Here is a 20,326-nt window from a genome sequence, read left to right as displayed (position 1 = left end):
AACTTTACTTACTATATACAGTAAGGGTCGCAGTGGCGCTGCGGGTTAAACCGCTGAGCTGCTGAGCTTGCTGATCGGAAGGTTGGCGGTTTGAATCCGCATGACGGGGTGAGTTCCTGGTTGCTAGTCCCAGCTCCTGCCAACCTAGTAGTTCAAAAACATGCAAATGTGAGTAGATTAATAGGTACCGCTTCGGCGGGCAGGTAACGGCGTTCCGTGTAGTCATGCCGGCCACATGACCATGGAAGTGTCTATGGACAAACGCCAGCTCTTCGGCTTTGAAAAGGAGATGAGCACCGCCCCCTAGGGCTGGACACAACTGGACTTAATGTCAAGGGAAACCTTTACTTTTACCCTTTTACTATATGCAGTAGCTTGGCTTGCCCGTGTTGGTGGGGGCATGGCTTTCTCCTTGGTTGCTCCTTGATTAGGATATTGTTTTCTGCTTGATTGTTTACACTGTTACTGAGAAGAGAGAATGAGGATGAGAATGGAATGCAGATTGAATAAGAGAGCTAGGATTTTTGTGTATGTTTTCCTGGCTTGCACTAAGTGTGCTCCTTTACCACTAGGCCTGTAATTCTTCAGGCAGAAAAAGATGGGTGGATAACTATTTGTTCTCTTGCCAGTCAGCAGACACGTAGCATGTAAGTTATACATTATCATTCCTTTTACACTATATTCTTTTCATGTTGTTTAGGAGTTTACCAGACAAGTCTTGTTTTGGTGCAGGATATTTGAAACAATATAAATTAGTCTTAGAACTGCATTAAAAGATTTAGGCTGCATCCATTCACCTGCAAGTAAGTCCCATAGAATTCACTGAGGCCACCTTCTACACTGGACTGGACTGCTAAGTGTTGATGAAAGTTAATTTCTTGATTTAAGATGGTGATGGAAGACTTGATTTAAGTCTTGAGTTATGAAATCAATTATGACCATTACAGTATTGGTCAGTGAGACTTCATTGTGCAGGGATTCAGAGACAATGAGACCTATGCTGAGTCTGTTTTCAAACCCTCTCTTGCTGTTATTTCATGAAAAGACCTTTGTTTGGAAACAGGAAATCAATGAAGCCGTCTTGTGAAGTGTTTTAATAAGTCATTGTTTAGAGGTTCTGAGGCTGGACAGTGACTTTTTTATAGGAAAAGAAAACAGATTAAGTATTAACCTTAGCCTATTCTTTACTATCTTCTGGCACGATGCAGAAATGATTCAGTTAATGTGTTTAAATCTTTCACCATCTAATGCATAGTGATTCCTCCCTCCCTTCCCAGCTAGAAGATTAAAGTTGGGATTAAAAAAATTGGTATGCTTTATTAGGGGCACTGTCCCAATGTTAATGCCATTACAGATGCTGGGCAATGTGGGATGGTGGAGGGCAGAAAGACCTTGGCAGAATTTTTTTTTTTTATCACTGTTCACTGAAAGCCAATCAAACCAGATGGCACAGTTCATAAAGCTAAAATAAATGAATAACATTTCATTGTTGAAAAAGACATCAGTCATCACCTTCATCAGTGACAGCTGTCTTGTGCATCTGGTTACAAACAAAAAGGAAACACTTACCTTTTAGGCCAGTTCTCTGTAGTGCCAATTTCAGGTCTTTAAGTGCAATCCATATATTAACATTTAGGTATCAATCCAGTCCAACATAAGAATTCAGTTTTCATTTCAATTGTTTCTTTAAAACAAACCACAATGTATACCATTAGAAAGTGTACCTTGAGTTAGATGCCCAGTGGATACGCTCTTTACAGTCTTGGCTGGGCTCGAACAAGGTCCTACCTGCCACTCTTTGTATCTTTTCCTGATAACATTCTCAATTCCCAGGGGCCTCAAGTGATTTAGATTTCCACTTAGACATTTAGGCCATCTCAGATGAGGTCTCTGAGTGGGAGAAGCAAAGGCAAGCAAAGCCCATCCCCAAAATTTGTTTAGCTGGACTCTCCCTCACTTCCCAGGACCATTACTATCAAGTGCTCCATGGGAAGATTCTAGAAATGGCTTTATTTTTAAAATAATAATAATAATAATAATAACAACAACAATAATAATTTCAAGTGACAATTACTTGTATGCCACCTTGGGATTATTTTTATCCTGAAAGGGAGAATATAAATAATTCTAATAAATAATTCAAGAAATATGTTTGAAAAGTAAAGATATTGCTATGGCAACAAAAATCAGAACAGCTAAAGCAATTATCTTTCAGTGTGTAGCTGTGAAAGCTAGAGACAGCTGTACACTGAAAGATAATTGCTTTAACTATTCTATAAGTGAGAAAGAATGAGAGAAAGAAGACAACTTCAAATCACAAACCTGGAGGTGGTTATTAAGAAAAATTACTCTGCAAATAAAAACAGCCTGGGCCAAATCAAGACTGACTACTCCCTCAAGGAGATGATCAGAAAGCAACAATTCTCATATTCTGAGGAGCAGATGATGGACTAGAAAAGAATTCTGTGCTTGGTACAGGGAAGTAGAAGGCAACAGATAAAATGGATGAATGGAATCAGAGAGATTACAGCAATGTCCTTCGAAGAGCAATGGGTTATTACTAGAGACAGGTCAAGATGGCAAACATCTGTCCACGTAGTCACCAGAAGTTGAGCCTGACTTGATGATATCAATTAACTAATTATCCCTCCCTTTTTTAATGTATGCAATATAAGATACAAATCTATGGTACAGTCACATACTGAGTATTGTGACTAGTTTTGGTCTCTGCTGTACCTCAAAAATTATACTGTAGTTGCAGAAGTGGCAAGCAAAATGTTCAAGGAGCTGAAGCTGCTTTCTTATAAAAAATGGGTACATTATGTGGGGTCTTTTAGCTTAGCAAAATAGCATATAAGACAGAAGGTGATAAAATATATAAAGTGGCATGCTGTTGGGAAAAAAATCAGAGAAAGAAATTATAGTTGTTTGCTCACCTTTGGCTAAGATGAAGTGATAGGAAAATACTACCCTTTTTCTTTCATAATACTGAAATTAAACATAATTATATCATTCACACATTTCCAACGTTAAATTGGAACGTGAACTCTTCAGAACACATGACAATAGTAACTTCCATATGTGAACTGTAGGAAAGGATGTTATATGTTGGAAACAAATACTATACAGTACTATGTATCTTATCCATGCCCTAGAAACATATCTCTGCAGGAAGAAGCTTATGCGTTCAGGCTTCCTGTGAGATCTGCCTCCTGACTATGCAAGTTCCAGAACATGTGATAAGATGACTGCAAAAACTTTCTTCTGTAAATATCTACTCAAATGTAGAGATAGCACTGAAAAAAATATGATCCTTTGGCTAAGTCAGAACCCCTCATGTTCATGCACTGAGCTTAAACTACTAATGTTGTCTAATTGGGGGATATATGTACTTGTGCATGATCATCTAAGCATGGGTACACACTCCTGAATGCTGGCAAACACAAATGCATCCCATTCCTCTCTTCTAGCAAAAAATTATCATTATATTTATTGTTTGCAAATTACAGTAGTTCATGTAACCTAAGATCAAAAAAGCATTTAACATTATTTCAATGATTTTATGTTCAATGAACTCCTGAAGTCAGTGTCCAACAAGTGTCATTGCCTCTTCATAGAAATCTCTGTAATGGAGAAACATTATCTCTCTTGATTTGAACAAGACATTTTTACCTTATCAAAAGCATTTTCTTTTGCTTTGTTTCCAGTTATCCTATTCAGCTAGATCATGGCCTGGGAACTGTAAAGTGTCAAGTAGAAGGCAACTATATTGGTTAGTAGAAATAGTAAATAATATACTACTCTGTTTTCATTCAGTAATATAAAAATGTATATGTTGGCCTTCTATTGCAAGGAGTCAACTAGCTTTTCTTTCTCACTCTTCCTGTTATTTTTATTTCCAGTGGACACTCCTAGCCAGTGTGACAAACCATAAGTAGCAGGTGCAAAACAGTAAACAAAAGCCTTGTGAAAGCTGTGGAGACCAGAAATATTGTTTTTCCTAGGGTACAAAATGTCAAGGTGAAAGCAAAAGTACTAGTCAGAATTCTAAAGATAATTTATTTAACTGATGAAAAATGAAGGCAAAAGCAAAAGATTTAAAATACAGCATTCATAAATTCTACATTCAACTTCTTACACTGAAAATATGTCTTCTTTTCTTACAGGGTCACACAATGTTAGCTTTTCAGTGTATAACAAGGGAAAGTAAGTAAAAGAGAAGTTCCTTCATTTGCATAATGCTATAATTTTAACTGTATTTTTTAAAATTTTGTATACATAATTTCTAAATACCTGTGCACCTGGTGAGTTCTTTAAAAGAATTGGATCCAAAAATTAACACAGCAGTCTGCACCATTAATTTTTTTATGTTTGGATCTAGAACTTAAGCTCAGAAATGTTCCTTATTTCTTCCTGGCTTACTTAGTCCAGGATCAATTCCAGTTTTGAAGGCTGCCTAGGCAGTTGCCTCTCTTTACCTTGCTTCAATGGCATGGAAGAGGTTTATCATACAAATAGATGAATGATTAGTGATTTGTGCCCAACTCTCAGAGTTTACTTTAACAACTTGGATATAACATTGTTGTTGTTGTTGTTAGTTGCCATCGAGTTGTTTACAACTCATGGCAACCCGATGTATTACAGAACGAAATGCTGTTTGGTCTTGCGCCATTTGCCTGACTGTTCCAATGTTTGCATCCCTTGTTGCGGTAATTGTATCCATCCATCGCATCTTCCTCTTTTCCGCTGGCCCTTGACTTTACCAAACATGATGTCCTTTCCAAGCGATCGGTCTTTCCTGACGATGTGCCCAAAGTATGAGAGTCTAAGCCTAGTTATCTTTGCCTCTAGGGAGCATTTTGGTTGTATTTCCTCTAAAATTGATTTGTTTGTTCTTCCGGCAGTCCTGCCTCGTAAAATAAAGGAGGCAGCTCAGTCACCTTGAGCCAAGAGCTCTACTGCACATAATTGAGAGGGAGGAAAGCTAAACAAGGACAGTGTAGTGGCCATCTCCCCAGATTTTGTCAGATGAGATAGAGCTATATTGACCCTGATATATCAGTATTTATTTATTTATTTAAATTTTATCCTGCCTTTATTATTTTTATAAATAACTCAAGGCAGTGAACATACCTAATACTCCTTCCTCCTCCTATTTTCCCCACAACAACAACCCTGTGAGGTGAGCTGGGCTGAGAGAGAGGGACTGGCCCAAGGTCACCCAGCCAGCTTTCAGGCCTCAGGAGGGACTAGAACTCACAGCCTCCTGGTTTCTAGCCCATTGCCTTAGCCACTGGACCAGCTAGAAGAAATAACAAGCTTTGAATTAATGAGGGAACATCAGTCTATCTCTAAAAAGATGGACAGTAGATTTACAGTTCTGGAAACTGATATGTCTGGGATCTATGGAGAACTTAAAACTATGAAAACCCAAGCTCTTAAATTTGATAAAGATTTTAAAGCATTGAGAATTATTGTTTAGTTTTCTTGAAAGCAGAAGTAAGATGTTAGAAGAAAAGGAACCATTTCATGATAAACTCATTACAAATCTGCAAACCAAAGTACTTAAAGTACATGGGCAACTTACCAGAAATAACTAACAAATATTCAATCTATAGTTGGATGCAGAGTGGCAGGAGCCCCTGTCAATTTACATGGAAGAATGCATTTGTGCAATGGTGTACCAAGGGCAAGGCAGAGGAAGTGGTCTGTCCCAGATACAGGCAAAAAGGGGGTGCCTTGTTTGGCAACTTGGGGATGACAAAGAAGCTATCTGGAGGTGTGGCGTTTGGTCACTGCAGCTGGTGTGCTGATTAGCTGTTTGGCAGATGGCAGCATGGTGCATCAGTGACAGAAGAGGGTGTGTTAAAAGATGATCTGCTCCAGTTGTCAAATACATTAGGTATGCTCTGCATTCATGAAATCTTCTCATTGCTGGCTGGTTTTAAGCATAAGACACTGATGTTTACTGATTAAGAGCAAGAGGCAATATTTTGGGGAGACCTGTAGTTGTTAAATTTTGGAAGTCCAGCACCAGAGACCACCTTTTATATCTTTCAGGATAAGCTACCAACTTGAAATGCCATAGAAGTAAGATAATGCTTTAGCCAGATTTTTTTTTTTGCAAGTGTTGAATTTAAGAAAATACTTTGATTTAGTAAATGCATTGCAAGAGGTAATAAATTCATTTATGTATGTAGTATCCTGCAATCTTCTGCCTTTCTCTTGAAGAAGAGAGCAGGCTGTCTTAGACTATATGTCATTATTTTCTCTTTTGGAGATATGGAGACATAAATATCCTATTAAGAAAAAAAAGTTACCGGTTACTCTTCAGTTCACAGAATTAACTTGAGAATAGACAGGTGCTGATTTCTAGGTTACTGTTAATTAATCAAATATTTATTTATTTATTTATTTAAATTTATACATCGCCCATCTCATTATGGAAGTGACTCTGGGCATATTACAAATAAAAGTTCATAAAAACCATTATAAAAGCACAAACAATATAAGAAATATGAAGTTAAAAGAGAAAAACGAAAAGGCAGAGAGAGCGCTTTCAAACCACCAACCACCCCCCAGGGCTGCCTACCACTCTTGGATCTCCAGGCAAGTCTTAAGGCAGCTCTTACTTATGCTAGTCATAATGTAATAATTGTAATACTAAACAAAGAAATCTCCAGACCAAAGAGGTGAACTATTACTACTATAAGAAGACATCAAATTGGCATGTCAACAGGAAATAAACAGCTTCTTCCAAATCAATTTAACTCCTGATGTTTCTTTATCCATAACAATGGTTCTTAAACTGGGGATAATTCCCTCCGTGGGGGTAATTTAGGCATATCCTGGAGTAATGGAGCGATTTGTAATTGCTTGTACATGTGTTGAAGACCCGGTTTGGGACTGCTGCTGCGTAAAACAGCAGAGTCTGGTTTGGGGTGATTTTTGGGGGGGTGGCAGTAATGACATTATCTGAGGCTGGGAAAAGGGGTAATTGGGTCAAATGGTTTAAGAACAACTGCTCTATAGTGTGGGACTCTAGCAAAGCATTTATGACAGGACTGTTTAACTCTCTGGCATCAAATAGAAAGAAAGCCATGCAAAAACAAAAAGGACATGCTGCTGAATAAACTGATGCATTTAGGACACAAGTACAACCCAGTCTTGGATCTAGAACAAAGTAATAAAGTGATGTATAGCCAACTAGATTTAATGAATGTAAATGAAATTATCAGAAGTTGAACTTTGTTAAACAAAGATTTCAAAAAAGTCAACAAGCCAAGTTCTTTTTGCAGAACTTTGGCTTATCAAAGACTCAACAATGAAAGAGATGATGGAGCAATTTGTTAACAACTACTTTAGATTATATAGTAATCTCAAAAGACTGAAGAGTAATGCAATGTCATTCACAAAATTTACAGACCACCAAAAGGAATTTTTAACAAATTAATAACAGAAAATGAAACCAAAGAAAATGAAACCAGAGAAGCAATACTGTCAATCATTTAATCTTTCTATATTTGCTCCATGTCTTTATGAGGCCTATATTATAGTAATATTAAAGCCTGAGAAAGACCTCAGCAGATGTGCAAGTTATAAGTCACTATCTTTGCTTAACATGGATGCTAAAATATTAACTCTGCATCCTAGCCAGGAGGCTACAGAAACTAATACCATTGATAATTCACTCTTCTCAGTCTGGACTTATAAAAGAAGAACATGTATCTGATAATATCCATTTGGGGACTGGTATTTTGGACATTGTGGCAGATAAATTAGAACTGGCTATTGTAATCTTGTTGAATAGTGAAAAGCCCTTTAATATGGTTCGGATTGAATGTATAGAATGTGCTTTAAGAAGATAAGGGATTCTACCATGTTTTGTTCATTGAATTACAATGTGATATCTTTACCCTGTGGCTAGATCAATAAACTATATAGTGGCACCTGTCAAAGATGCACCTTGTCTCCTTTAACCTTTAATTTGGTTCTTGAAAACTTAACTTCTTTCATTAGACAGTTGCAAGATATTAAGGTTGTGGTGGCACTTGATACTGAATATGTATTTAAAAGGACTGAAATTCACATTGTGTTATAATTTAAAAGAGAATTTTAACAGTTGGTATATAACACCAGATAAATTATCTGTGATGTATAAAGGTACTTCTAATCAGTGTTGGAAATGTGAAAAACATGAAGGGACATTTTACATGGTGGACTTGTGAAAAAGCAAAAAAAAAAAAAAAAGGAAACAAATACATATGATGATACAAAGAATTTTGAAGACTAATATTGAGATGAAACCAGAACTTTTCTTATTGGGACTTATGGATAGTCAATTAGAATACACTTATGGAAGACTGATTTTATATATGCTAACTGCAGCAAGATTATTATATGCACAAAGATAGAGAAATATTGAAATACCCACAATGGAGGAATGGATTGTGAAGATGGCAGAATTAGCAGAGATGGCAAAACTGACCTGTTTGGTCAGGGATAAAATAATAAATACTTTTATAAAAGACTGGGAACCTTTTATAGACTTTTTGCTGAAAATGGAAAAAAAATAAATGGTGATTTCTGGATTTGAAGACTGAAAAAGGATTGAATAAAGGGCTGAAGGGATTATTGTAATGTTACTGAGAGAGGAGAAATAATGAATTTGTTTACAACTGCTGTAAACAAGGGTGGAAGTCATTTCTTTATCTTTTATCTTTTTCTTTCTTTAACTGTATTGTTTTCTTCACTTTTTCTTTTCTCTTTTTCTTTCTTTTCTTTATATATTTCTGTATTTGTCTTTTATTCAAGTAAAAACTCTTAATAAAAATTATATATAAAAAGATACTGAATACATTGAATATACATTGTTTTTGCTTTGTCTACAGCAACATGATTTAGACTTTGGTTACATTATCAATTGGAAAAGGTCTAATTTGCTGCCTTTGGGAATCTACATTATCTATAGACTATTACAAGAAATGGAAGATTTATAATTCGTACAGACTCAATAAAATACATGGGTTTATATTTTTCTCAAAATATGTCACAAGGTGTGGGATTAAATCTAAATTGTGTCTCAATTTATAGATACAATGTCAGTAGATATCACTCAATGGCAGAAACTTCCATTCAGTCTTGGGGGCAAGATTAAAATAATTAAAATGAATACTACACTGAGAATATTGAATATTTTAAGAAAGATTCCAGTGTTAATTGCTATTAGACAATTCCTATGCAGATAGAAAAATTAATGAGAAAAAAATTATTTAGCCAAAGGTATTCAAGGGCCAAAACTCCTTAAATACCTTTGGCTAAACTAGGTTATAAAGGCAACTTTAACATACCAGATTTTCAACTGTGCCATTGGACTTTCATTTTAACATCTATATTCTTCTGGAACGATTTTTTGGAATTTTGCCCTTTTGGGGCTTCTTTGGATAGCAAATATACAACTCCCCTGAAATCTTAGTTAATTAGTTTTAAGGAATTTTGTTTCCAAACTTGAAAGCTGCTAGACATATTTGGTTATTAACAGATAGCTTTTAACAGATTGGTAACCATTTATAATGGTTCTTAGAATGTGAGATTGTGTTCTGAATATGATTTACCTATAGCATCTGCCTGGCAAAATATACAGTTGAAACATGTACTGGCTTAATAGCATGGTCTTTAGCAGCCTCAAAGGTACTTTCGATTTTAGGCTCCTTAGGAGATGGAGTGCTTGGAGTAAAACCAACAAGTCAATTTTATAAGGAAGTTTAAAAACAGAATGACCTCAAACTCCTCAAGAAAAGAAAATGGAATGGGGAAAAAAAATCATAATAGAACAAGTTCAGGCTCTCAGACTTTACCTAAATCATCAAATACTATGTCCAAATATACTAGATCTTTTTAAATGTGTGCTAAAAGATTCGGTGAATCCTTTATTTAAAATACTGCTTTTTCTCAGTGTTTCATGAGAACGTTACAATTTCTCCCTCATCTTATAATCAATGTATCTCAATTTTACCTTCCTCCCATTTAAGCATTTCTGATGATCTTTCTTGCTTTGATATTGCAGGTCAATAGTACACAAAGATGCTTGGCTTATCAGTGCTAAACAGGAACTTTTCATGTACCAGACATTCTCAGGTGCTGTGCTCAATCTTGGTGTAACATTTGCAGGGTTTCATTTAAAAAGATCATGGAAAGAACATAAAAACAAGTTTAATCAATGCCTCTTATATATTTCAGTGCTTGTATTCATTACTAACTGCCAGGAAGCATTACACAACCAATTCTGTTCTTGTTGGAACTTGTCAGGCATAGGCAGCCCCTGAATGTCAGTTCTTACGCATTGTGTGTTCAATCCTTTACTGGTATTTGAACTCCCAGGCCTCGCACACTGATGACTATTATGTGGTACCTTTAACAGCTTGAAGAAAGTCTGTACTAAGCCTGTAGATCCAATGAACGATACACCTCCCTTTCTTATTTGTTTGTTCTCTCAGGCTAGAGAGTTGAGGCCCAGACAAATTAACACCGATTTACTCCGCAAGATAGCTTTAAAAGCTAAACATACTGCATTATAGCCATCAAAGCACAAGGCCTGGGAGTTCAAATCGCAGTCAAAGGCTGAACATAACAATGTATAAGACCTAACATAAAGGACTTACCCATGCCTGACAGGTTCCAGGAAGAATAAATGGGCATACACCGCCTCCTAGTGATCAGAAGTGAATATAACCAATGTAATGGAATGTTATATACCACCACACCCACCTTAGAGGGAAAGTTTTGAGGCTTCTAATGTGAGGTCCAGCAAATTAACACTTATTGCTCTCTAACCTGGAAGGGCAAATGAAGAAGAAAGGAACATGTACCATCCATAGGATCATTTGTATCTGTTATACAACTTAATCTGGGAATTCTTCAATCTAATCCTGGATATATGAAAAGTGGTTGTGGTTACTTAGGGCCCAATATGTTTTTCTAGTAGTAAAGTTGTGTCTTGGAAATATTAAATGGATTTCTAACCTAGTGAACTTTCTTAGAATGAATTAGAAATATCTTTTTATCCTTTTGTCTCTCACTGAATAATCAATAAAGAAGAATCACTATCTGACTATTTTTAAATGGGTTTTCTTTAAAATAAGTACGTTAGCATGTGGGCATAGAGCTCTTTCTCATGACTGAGATACATGGCTCTCCAAAAGTCCTTGAGCCAATGGAAAACTATTCTGGCACAATATTTGCTGGCCCCAGTGATGTCCACCAGTCAGTTTCCTTAATGTGGGCTGGTCTGAGGAGGTGTAATGGGAAGTAGGAACAACCTTGAGCAACAGGAGGGAAAGCCACAACCAAGACAACAGTTGGTTGTCCTGAGTCCGAGGCAGAAACGTAATTTGAGAAAGCATCTTGGACTTGACTCTCCCTAGTTCTCATGAAGATAAAGTGAGAGAGGGGGGAAGCAAAACCCAAAGCAAGATTCTGTTACTATAGCCTTATAATAAAAGTAGTATTAGCATTCATAACTTGGTTTCCTAGTCTGGCCTACTGTGAAGGGCTGACAGGAAGATGCTAGTTTCGACAGATGGCTAGATTGGTGAATTTAGCCATCTGTCAAAATTTGCTTTGGGTTTTGTGCAAGTGCCTTCAAAGGAAGCTGTTTTGGACCTGGATTTAGAAGAATGCCAAGCCAGTATTCAAAGACTGTCTGAACAGTATTTGATTGATGAGGAGAGTTACATTGTGAAGCAAATGACAGATAGCCAGCTGTCTCTCCTGCTTCATCACGCAACACCCATAGCCATCACTGATCAGCTGTTGTTTCAGGCTGGTCTAGGTCTCTTGAGATAGACATTGGCCTTGACACTTGGTGGGTTCAGGGTGAGAGTCTGGTTTGAAACAATTGGATTCTCCTTCTCTGCCTCAAGCAGAATGGCCCTGGAAAATGGCACCCAGGGACTGGAGGGGAGGTGTACTTGCCCAAACCCAAAGTTGCCAATACATGTTAGGATGATCTCAACCACAGGGCTCATTTGACAGTGACACCAACTGAATGGATGGCCAAGTGTATCAATCTGTACTTATGGCATAACTACTATGGTTTGTTGCCTGATTCAACACAGAAAACATACTTTAACACCAACTAAGCATGACTCTAAGCTGCCTTGGGGATGAGACAAAACAATTTCATGAGAACTTGGCAGAAAAAAGGTGTTGTTGGGTCATGTTCATGTCAAGGTTAGGTGCATGTGAGACCCTTTTTATTTTTATTTTAAAAAGGTCTATTTGTATGTGTACTTGAAAACTGTATGCTGCCCTGGTAGCTTGTATTAGATTATTACTGTATGTAAGGAGTGGCACCCTATTCCAAGGTGAATATATATTTTTGAAGCTAAGTGCAAGGAACATAAAAAGAATGTAAAGCTGTATATGCACTTGCCACCCAGCATTGTTCAAAATAACATGTCAAATGTGTATAATTAATTTTGGATATAGATTTGGGTGAAGCCTATGATTACACTACTTCATTTTTTACTTTTCTCTCATAGACATTTCTTCAGTGTCTCCTGCTGCAGGCAGCCTAGGTGGTGGGACTGATCTCACCATCACAGGGGATTTTTTTGATACACCTGTGCAAGTCACAGTTGCAGGTAAAAATGATAAAACCAAACTTCATGGCACAGAAAATAGAAACAAGGTTAAAAGCATATGTGGCATATGCGGCATATGCTCATTTTGTTTGGAAATGCGTAGTAAGTTGATACGAGGGATGGGAATGCTCTGATGTGCTTCATATTCTTGCTCCTCTTCCCTCTCCACAGGAAGTCCCTGTCAAATTAAAGAAATTACTCCACAAAAGATAATCTGTACAACTGGAGCCATTGACAATAATAGAAAATTCAGTGAAATTCAACCAGGTACCTTCTACATAGGGCTTATCCAAGGGATCAAATGAGCAATGAGGTGGGGGCTAAGATCCTAGACTAGATCTCTTGACCAATTTTTGTGCTCAAAAGCAGCAGACTCAGGTTCTTACGGACTGGTTTAGATCACTGACATTTTGTTGAAGATCGTTTACCTGCACAATTTCTCCCTACTGAAGTTTCGAGAAACCTACACTGTTGAATTAAATAATATCTTAGAGTTAATTTGCACATATGTAAGATTACCAATATTTATATTTCTTCATTTACTGATGAATACATCCTTGTTTTCCAATTAATCAGGAAACAGGGGCCTGCTTTTTGAAGTTTGGGATGGTTCAGACACTAATCTCACTGAAGTGACTCCAGGATACAGCTGGCACATTGTTCCTAATGCCAGTTCTCCATACAATTTTCTGTCTGGGAGACAGACACTGTTCAGGTAATAAGTGTTCTTTAATAAGTCTTACTCATACTACAAGTTGCAATAATATAGTGCTGACCATTTTGCAGTCTGTAAATTTATATCTGCTTTACTCAACTGCCATGAAAATATATAGGAACGGTAGTGAGAGAGCTTGGAATACTCAATTAGAGATGTCCCCCTCTCCGTTCTAAATGACAACTCACAGACTTTCTAGCTGAAAATGAGGATGGAGAATTATCATCACACCACTTTAAGCCAAGCTTTCCTGGAATGTTCCAAAAAGTTACTTGTTACTTGCTACAATGCAGGAGGAGGGAAGAAGAGATCAAACACATGAGTTCTGCTTCTCTCTCTGTCTTGTTCTCATCACACGTAATGATATGTGGGGGAAGAACTTGGGAGACTGGACGAAGAGGCTCAGAAGAGACCCTTCCTATTTTTTCAGGCTATAAAGGAGACAGTGGGTAGATTGTACTTTCAGACTTGAAAGATTGATGTCAGCCTCGTGGGATAAACCAGATAGGAATCACAACCTGAGGAGCTAATTCTACTTTATTGTCAAGCTACATTGACAGAATCTTGCAAGTCTGAAAGTTCAATCCTACACCCCCCCCCCGCATCTTCTTTACAGCCTGAAAAACTAGGGAGGGTCTCTTCTGAGCCTCTTGCCCTGCCCACTATCTAGCTGCCGGCTATGATATGGGAGAAGGAAAAGCTGGTTTAAGAAGTTACAGATATCCCTTTGCCTCTGAATCTGAAGAACCGCATAGCCCTAATATGTAAAGAATTTCAAGTTAATTTTATTCTCCATTTTAATCACTGCTTTATTTATTATCTTTTGTGATTTTTAAATTGTATTTCAATTGGCTTGGAAAGCTGTCTGCCTAAAATGTGATTTATAAAGCTTACAAATCTCACATGTTTTTAAACTGATTGATTGATTGATTGATTGACAATGTGCCATCAAATCATTTTTGACTCCTAGCAACCACATTGATATATGTTTTCAAATTAGAATTATGCAAATTTAGAATACTGTATATACTTGCATATAAGCCCATCCATGGATAAGCCGACCCTTGAATTTTAACCAAAATACCATGAAAAGTTCACCATTCGTGGATAAGCTGACCTTTCATGGTATTTTGGTTAAAAATTTGAGGGTCTGCTTATCCATGAGTATATACAGGAAATACGGATACTTTGAAAAGTATTACCGTATATACTTGCAGATAAACCCATCTGCAGATAAGCCAAACCCAATTTGTAGTGTGTTTTGGCACCTATAATTTTCAGTTTATCTATGAGTATATATGGTAAATATAACAAATCAATGGAAATATTAGTATAACAGTTGAAATGAACAAACAGCAACATATTTTGGGATTAAATATTTAATGTTTAGATATAAATAATAAAATCAGCATAGCTTAATTAACACAATTAACATAATTATGATTACTTATTTTCCAGAGGAAAAATCACCGAGTCAGCCCTCTGTTCTTTCCTTAAAATGTGATCAATTTTTCATATTGCTTGATTGTAATCAAGACCAGGACATTGTACCACAATTTAGTTATGAAAGCCCTACACACGAGTATTCTTATGCTGTGAATAGTTCAATATAATACCAAGAGCTCTGGTAAATGTCACAGCTTCTTCCACATGGCATGTTGCTTTTTTGGTATGGTTCAACTGTACTTTTCCTCAGATACACAGATACATTCAACCAAGACTCATATTTTTAAAACATTAATAGCAATAAAGAAAATTTATTTGCCCTCAGGAATCATTTTTTATTATTTCTAATATTCTGTGTTGCAATAGTGAACATGCCTTTATGATTCTTTTAAAAAGGAAAGTTCTTTTAATTTAAAGTAAGGATTGTTGTATGATAACTAATTCAAGTCACATCTCTTAGTCTCAATAGAGGAATCCTGTTTGGGATTTGGTAGCTTAATATTTTTGTTCTGCTATCCAGGGCACGACTACGTGGCTTTTTTGTGGCACCAGAGACAAATAATTATACATTTTGGATTCAGGCAGATGGCAAAGCTTCTTTGTACCTAAGCCTGTCAGATGATCCAAGAAAAAAGGTATGACATATGAAAAGTTACTGTTATCAAAAACCAACATGCTAGGACAGTGACCTTAATTAACTGTCCATAAAATTCCACTGTTTGTTTCAAAGCAATGATTGACTTGATTCTCGAATTTTAAAAATGGTTTTGATCAGTATTCAAAGTTCTTACTATCCAATCCTACTCAGAATTAAGTTCCCCTGTGTTCAGGGGGCTTACCTCTGCAAATCTCGGCAATTTCAGCAGAAACTCCCTGATCCACTTTGCAGCTGAATTCAGAGCTTGGAAATGATGTGATCCACTCTAGTTTGCCCTTGAAATAATTCAGTCTGATTCAGTCTCCAGATCAGAAGCTGAATTAGAAAATGGAGTTTTGTGCTTCCATAATCTAGCCTGGGAAAATCATATACAGCTATAACATTTTTGGCCTGCTGTAAGGGAGTGTAGTGTGCCAAATTTCATATAAATTTTTGTTGGGGTTTTCAGACTAGGCAACTTTAAAATCTTTTCTTTTTACAGTGCCTATAACTTTTTGTTTGGGGTTGGAATGAAATTTGCAATGCTACTAATTAGAGCTAGGCACAAATGGCTTTTCAAAATTGCTTTGGCATTATTCCTCTATGGTGAGGAATATCTTTGGCAAATTTCAGACAAGTACTGTACATTGAGGGTGGTTTGTGCAAAGGAAAAAAGGCATCATGATGATGCCCCTCACCAGAGCTCAAACTGAGAGTTGCGGGTTGTGGCAGAAATATGTGATATTAAATTATGATAAGTTTCTATGAAGTAAGTCATTAAGCTGGTCAACAAGCTAACATAGCTCGTAAAACTTCTTCACACAACTGCTCAGAAAGAGAGGCTGGGCCACAATGAGGTGATAAAAGTAAGGAGAACCCTTTTAGTTATTTTTACATCCTCTAAAATGCTTTAGAGTAGCTAAAGATGGTCAGATTAAGAGATTCAATCCACCACTGAACCAACCTCTTTCCTCCCCACCTCTGTATTTTACACACACACCTTAATACTCCATCCATCCATCCATCCATCCATCCATCTTTTTGGAACTTGAACTTTGGCCAGAGCTAAAGCCAAAGATTTGGTTGAAATGGAAAGGGATATATTTACCCTCTGTATTAATTAACCGTGGACCTTTCCAAACACAGCTATTTAAAATCATTTGGATTACTTCAGGAGATACGGAAGACAAATCTAGAATAAAAATCAAGCCGTTCACGTGAGCTCTAAAACAGATTCATATTTATATGCAAGATGGGTGAAGTTGGAAAAAAGCATGAGCAATTCTTTTGATAGGTTTTAATCTAAAGAGCATGGCAACAATATTTTATGCATATATAATAATCTGGAGACCAGGCTATATTTATTTTTATTTATAGTATATTACCGTTTCTTAAGATGAGGTTCCCTTTTATAAAATGGAAGTTTTGGCAGGCTTGGCTTCTCTGTGCTCAATATAAATTGGTTGGAGTTATGTTACAAATCCTATACTGTGCTGTACTATACTAGATGCAGAGCACAACCGTTTTAAGTGTTTGCAGTGATTTGCATTCACTTTCTCAGTGATTCTCTACAATAGACCACTATTATCCCCACTCCCATTGCAGACTGGGAGTTGGGTATGGCCCAGGATTTAAGACAAAGGCTGCACCTCTAATTTACTCTAGAGGAATCTTGAATCAAGTGAGTTTTAAACCAGTCTTAACTCACATGGTACTTTAGTGCCTTGGGAGTGAGACTGGAACTGCCAGGAACAGTCTGTGCAAACAGTTGTGCTCTGCATCCAGTATAGTTAGCATACTATTAGCATTCACAGACAGATATTTATGTATCACTGGCTAGCTGCTAATTTGTAAATGGGAGCAGGAGTAATCCCTTCTCCAATGTACCTTTTCCCATTTTGTCCATACATGCCTGATGGAATTCCACAACACATATTTCAAAAGATCCAGCTTTATTACTATCTTAAGATGTTCCTTAGAGGGGAAAACACACCTTCAGTACAACAATCCTTTCGTTACCAAAGTTTGGCAAGTCTCTAGTTTTGTGCTTTTTCATTAAAACAACTTGCTTGTTGTTAAGGAAATAAATGTTTTCAGTGGAGTAGGTTTACTTAGTTGATGCTCTTTCGTTTCCAGCTGATTGTCTTGCAACTGTCCAAATGCCTTTTTCAGTCATCAGTCAAACTAATTTGTTGGTAAAGCAAAGTCACTTTTATTCAGGATTGGTAGGGGTGAAGGTGGTCTCATCAAAGGTAAATTATAAGGTCTCTTGGATCTTTAAGGCAGGCTGGTATGTTATTTTCCTCTCACTTCTCCCATGCCTTTCCAGGGGCCTGCAGGTTGTTATTCAAAGAAGAGTGAGGGATGTTCCTCCAGATTAACGGCTTTTGCAAGTAGGGGTGGCTGAATGCCTGTTCCGTTTTTTGGGTGTTATTGTTTGCTGGCTTGATTGGTTATCAAGGGAGGGGTCCTCTTGGGGCTCGGTCTTTGTGTTAGCAGGAGTAGTGAAGCGGACAGAGTGTTTCTTTGTTGGCCTTTCTTCGGATGCTGGTTTTGGCATGGAAGTGTTGGCCATACTGTAGAAAACCTCCTCATCAGAATAACGTGTTTTTCTTTTGGCTTTTTTCTCAAGAGCAGAACTAGCAGGCCTGGCACGTTTTTTGTTAGCTCTTTGCTTCTTCAATTTGGCTTTCAGAAAACCTGAGCGCATACGGTTGCAATGTTTCTTCTTTCTTGGTCTTCCTACCTTCAAGGGCTTCCTGTGATAGATTTTGCTCCTATAGGAAGACATTGTATGCTTGGCCTTTTGGGCTGAGAGCACATTGTCCCTCATTCTTCGGTCCAGATATCGGGACACAGGCATGCGCTTTTTTCGATAGCCACTCTTTGCAAATCTCATTATGTGTCTGGTTCGCACCTTCCTACCTCGCCTAGAATTATGCTTCCTTCGTCTACTCATTAACGTTTGGTATCTCCTCTGATGCATCCTCCTCTTCCTCTGGAAATAGGCCTTCCTACCTCTTTGGACAGCAGCCATAACTTTGCTGTTTTTTACCCCTCCCTTTCAGCTTACCTGCCCCACTTCAAATGATAGTAATTTCATTCTAGCTGTGCTCTTATATAGTGGGAGGCATTCAAATGAGTGATTGGCTCGAAGTGCTGTGATTGGCTGGGTAGAACAATAGATCAGGAAGCTATCTAATAATGCTTGACTGTGAGATACTTATATGAAATGATAAGAGTGAGTCTCACTATCTAGTTCAGTGTTGTAAGGGGAAAATATTCCAAATAATACTTATTTGAACTGATAAAAGACTTCATTTGAAAATTGGGATTCTAGCCATACTTGGAACTCAGATTTGCTGCAAAATATCAGGATACCTTTTGACCCAAAACAGAAAATGCTGATTGCTACTTTGTTTAACATCCTGTCAATTTTTCATTAATTCCCCCCTTTTTTTTAATTCTGAAATGCAAAATCGAGACTATACAGTCTGTTTTCGCTGTTTTGAGAAAATATATGAAATAATCAGTTGCACTTTGCAGAACCTTTTAGGACATGTGTAAATAAGTGTGTAATGCTGGCACTATCATGGGGGTCTTAAAGGAGCTCTCAGGTCTATTTTTCTGGCATTCTTTTCCACAGTACCAACTACATGCCTTTGGGAAAACTATAGCCAGAACAAGATATCAAGAGAATCTTTCCATTTCCCCAGCCACTCTGCTTCTGGAGATGATCTCCAGCACTACCACAAGTATTATTAGACAGAGCAAATAATTTCTTTCTATCCAGTTCCTCTATGATTTAGTTTTCCTGAACGAAGTCCTAAATGATGTTTCCTTCCTTCCTTCCTTCTGTAATGATTGTATTACTCAGTCTGCCATTAAGATCGATTCATATGTGATTACAGTAGAAATCTCTTGAATGGAGAGTAGTATACAGAACAGTGAAAAAAGTTGCAAATGAAAGTTCCTACGTTTTCCCTCAGTTAAATGACCTAATAAGTACAATTCCCCCTCCCTCTCTCAGGCATGCAGCCCCCCTTTTCGTGCCAGTCAGTTCAGCTTCACACAGATGTCTCCAATAGCTCAGTAGCTTGACCTTGGATACCAGAGATAGTCCAAACAAGATGTTTTCACACTCCTGGCATGTTCCCCCTCCCAGCTCTACTGACCCACACATCCCAACCTGTGTTAGGTCCATTCATGCATGCGAGTCCAATCAGATGTTCTGGGAATGCTTGATCGGGGAGCATGACTCCCTCCCTCCCTTCCTTTGAATTGTTTCCGTCTAGTGATCACTTGAGCTGCCTTATTCCACATGTCTTTTTAGCTCCATAATTCCCTGTTTAAGAAGAAAATTCTGTTGTATTTCACTTATAGTTGCAACATGTTTTTGTATAAAAGCATTATAATACCGGCAATTTTGTTTTACATCACTTTCCTTATTTTTCTTAACATTTCCTGGAATTTGTTTCTTTGTTAGTTAATGCATTTGTTACAGTACTTATAACTTTGCCAGTGTCAAAGGACCAAAGGTGGTATATAACATCACCACCACCATGATCATCATCAACAACAATCTGCCTAAATAACAATAAATCAGAAAATCAGAAAAAATGTGAAAACCAACACACAATCACAAAAATAAAAGATAAATTTCAAATAAAGCCCAAGATAGACATTATAGTTTGTTACCTGGAACCAAAAGGACACTGAAATAAAACTGTTTTATTCTATTACTGGAATTGGAGATGGGAGCTGTACCTGCTTCTTGGGGGAATGTTCCATAAGGTGGGAGCTAATACAGAGAAGGCTAGCTTACTCACTCATGCCCTGCAGTCCTCAAAAATGTCCTTGTTCACAATAACTGCAATGTTTTCA

At 37.3% G+C, this 20,326-nt stretch overlaps 1 protein-coding gene across 1 annotated transcript in view; it reads left to right on the top strand.

Annotated features, from left to right (window-relative positions):
- The first annotated feature begins 3,133 nt into the window (after window positions 1–3,133).
- The window catches only part of PKHD1 (PKHD1 ciliary IPT domain containing fibrocystin/polyductin), a 282,461-nt gene continuing 265,268 nt past the window's right edge, over window positions 3,134–20,326 (top strand). The window contains exons 1-8 of the mRNA XM_063301310.1: window positions 3,134–3,198; window positions 3,708–3,772; window positions 4,167–4,206; window positions 10,067–10,137; window positions 12,543–12,644; window positions 12,816–12,911; window positions 13,221–13,359; window positions 15,326–15,440. Of these exons, the coding sequence (XP_063157380.1) occupies window positions 3,134–3,198; window positions 3,708–3,772; window positions 4,167–4,206; window positions 10,067–10,137; window positions 12,543–12,644; window positions 12,816–12,911; window positions 13,221–13,359; window positions 15,326–15,440 (693 nt within the window). The remainder of the gene's footprint in view (window positions 3,199–3,707; window positions 3,773–4,166; window positions 4,207–10,066; window positions 10,138–12,542; window positions 12,645–12,815; window positions 12,912–13,220; window positions 13,360–15,325; window positions 15,441–20,326) is intronic.

The sequence above is a fragment of the Candoia aspera genome, chromosome 1 (assembly GCF_035149785.1).
Source record: "Candoia aspera isolate rCanAsp1 chromosome 1, rCanAsp1.hap2, whole genome shotgun sequence".
Lineage (NCBI taxonomy): Eukaryota > Metazoa > Chordata > Lepidosauria > Squamata > Boidae > Candoia > Candoia aspera.
The sequence above is the reverse complement of the archived record's forward strand: the minus strand, read 5'-3'. Positions and strand labels throughout refer to the sequence as shown.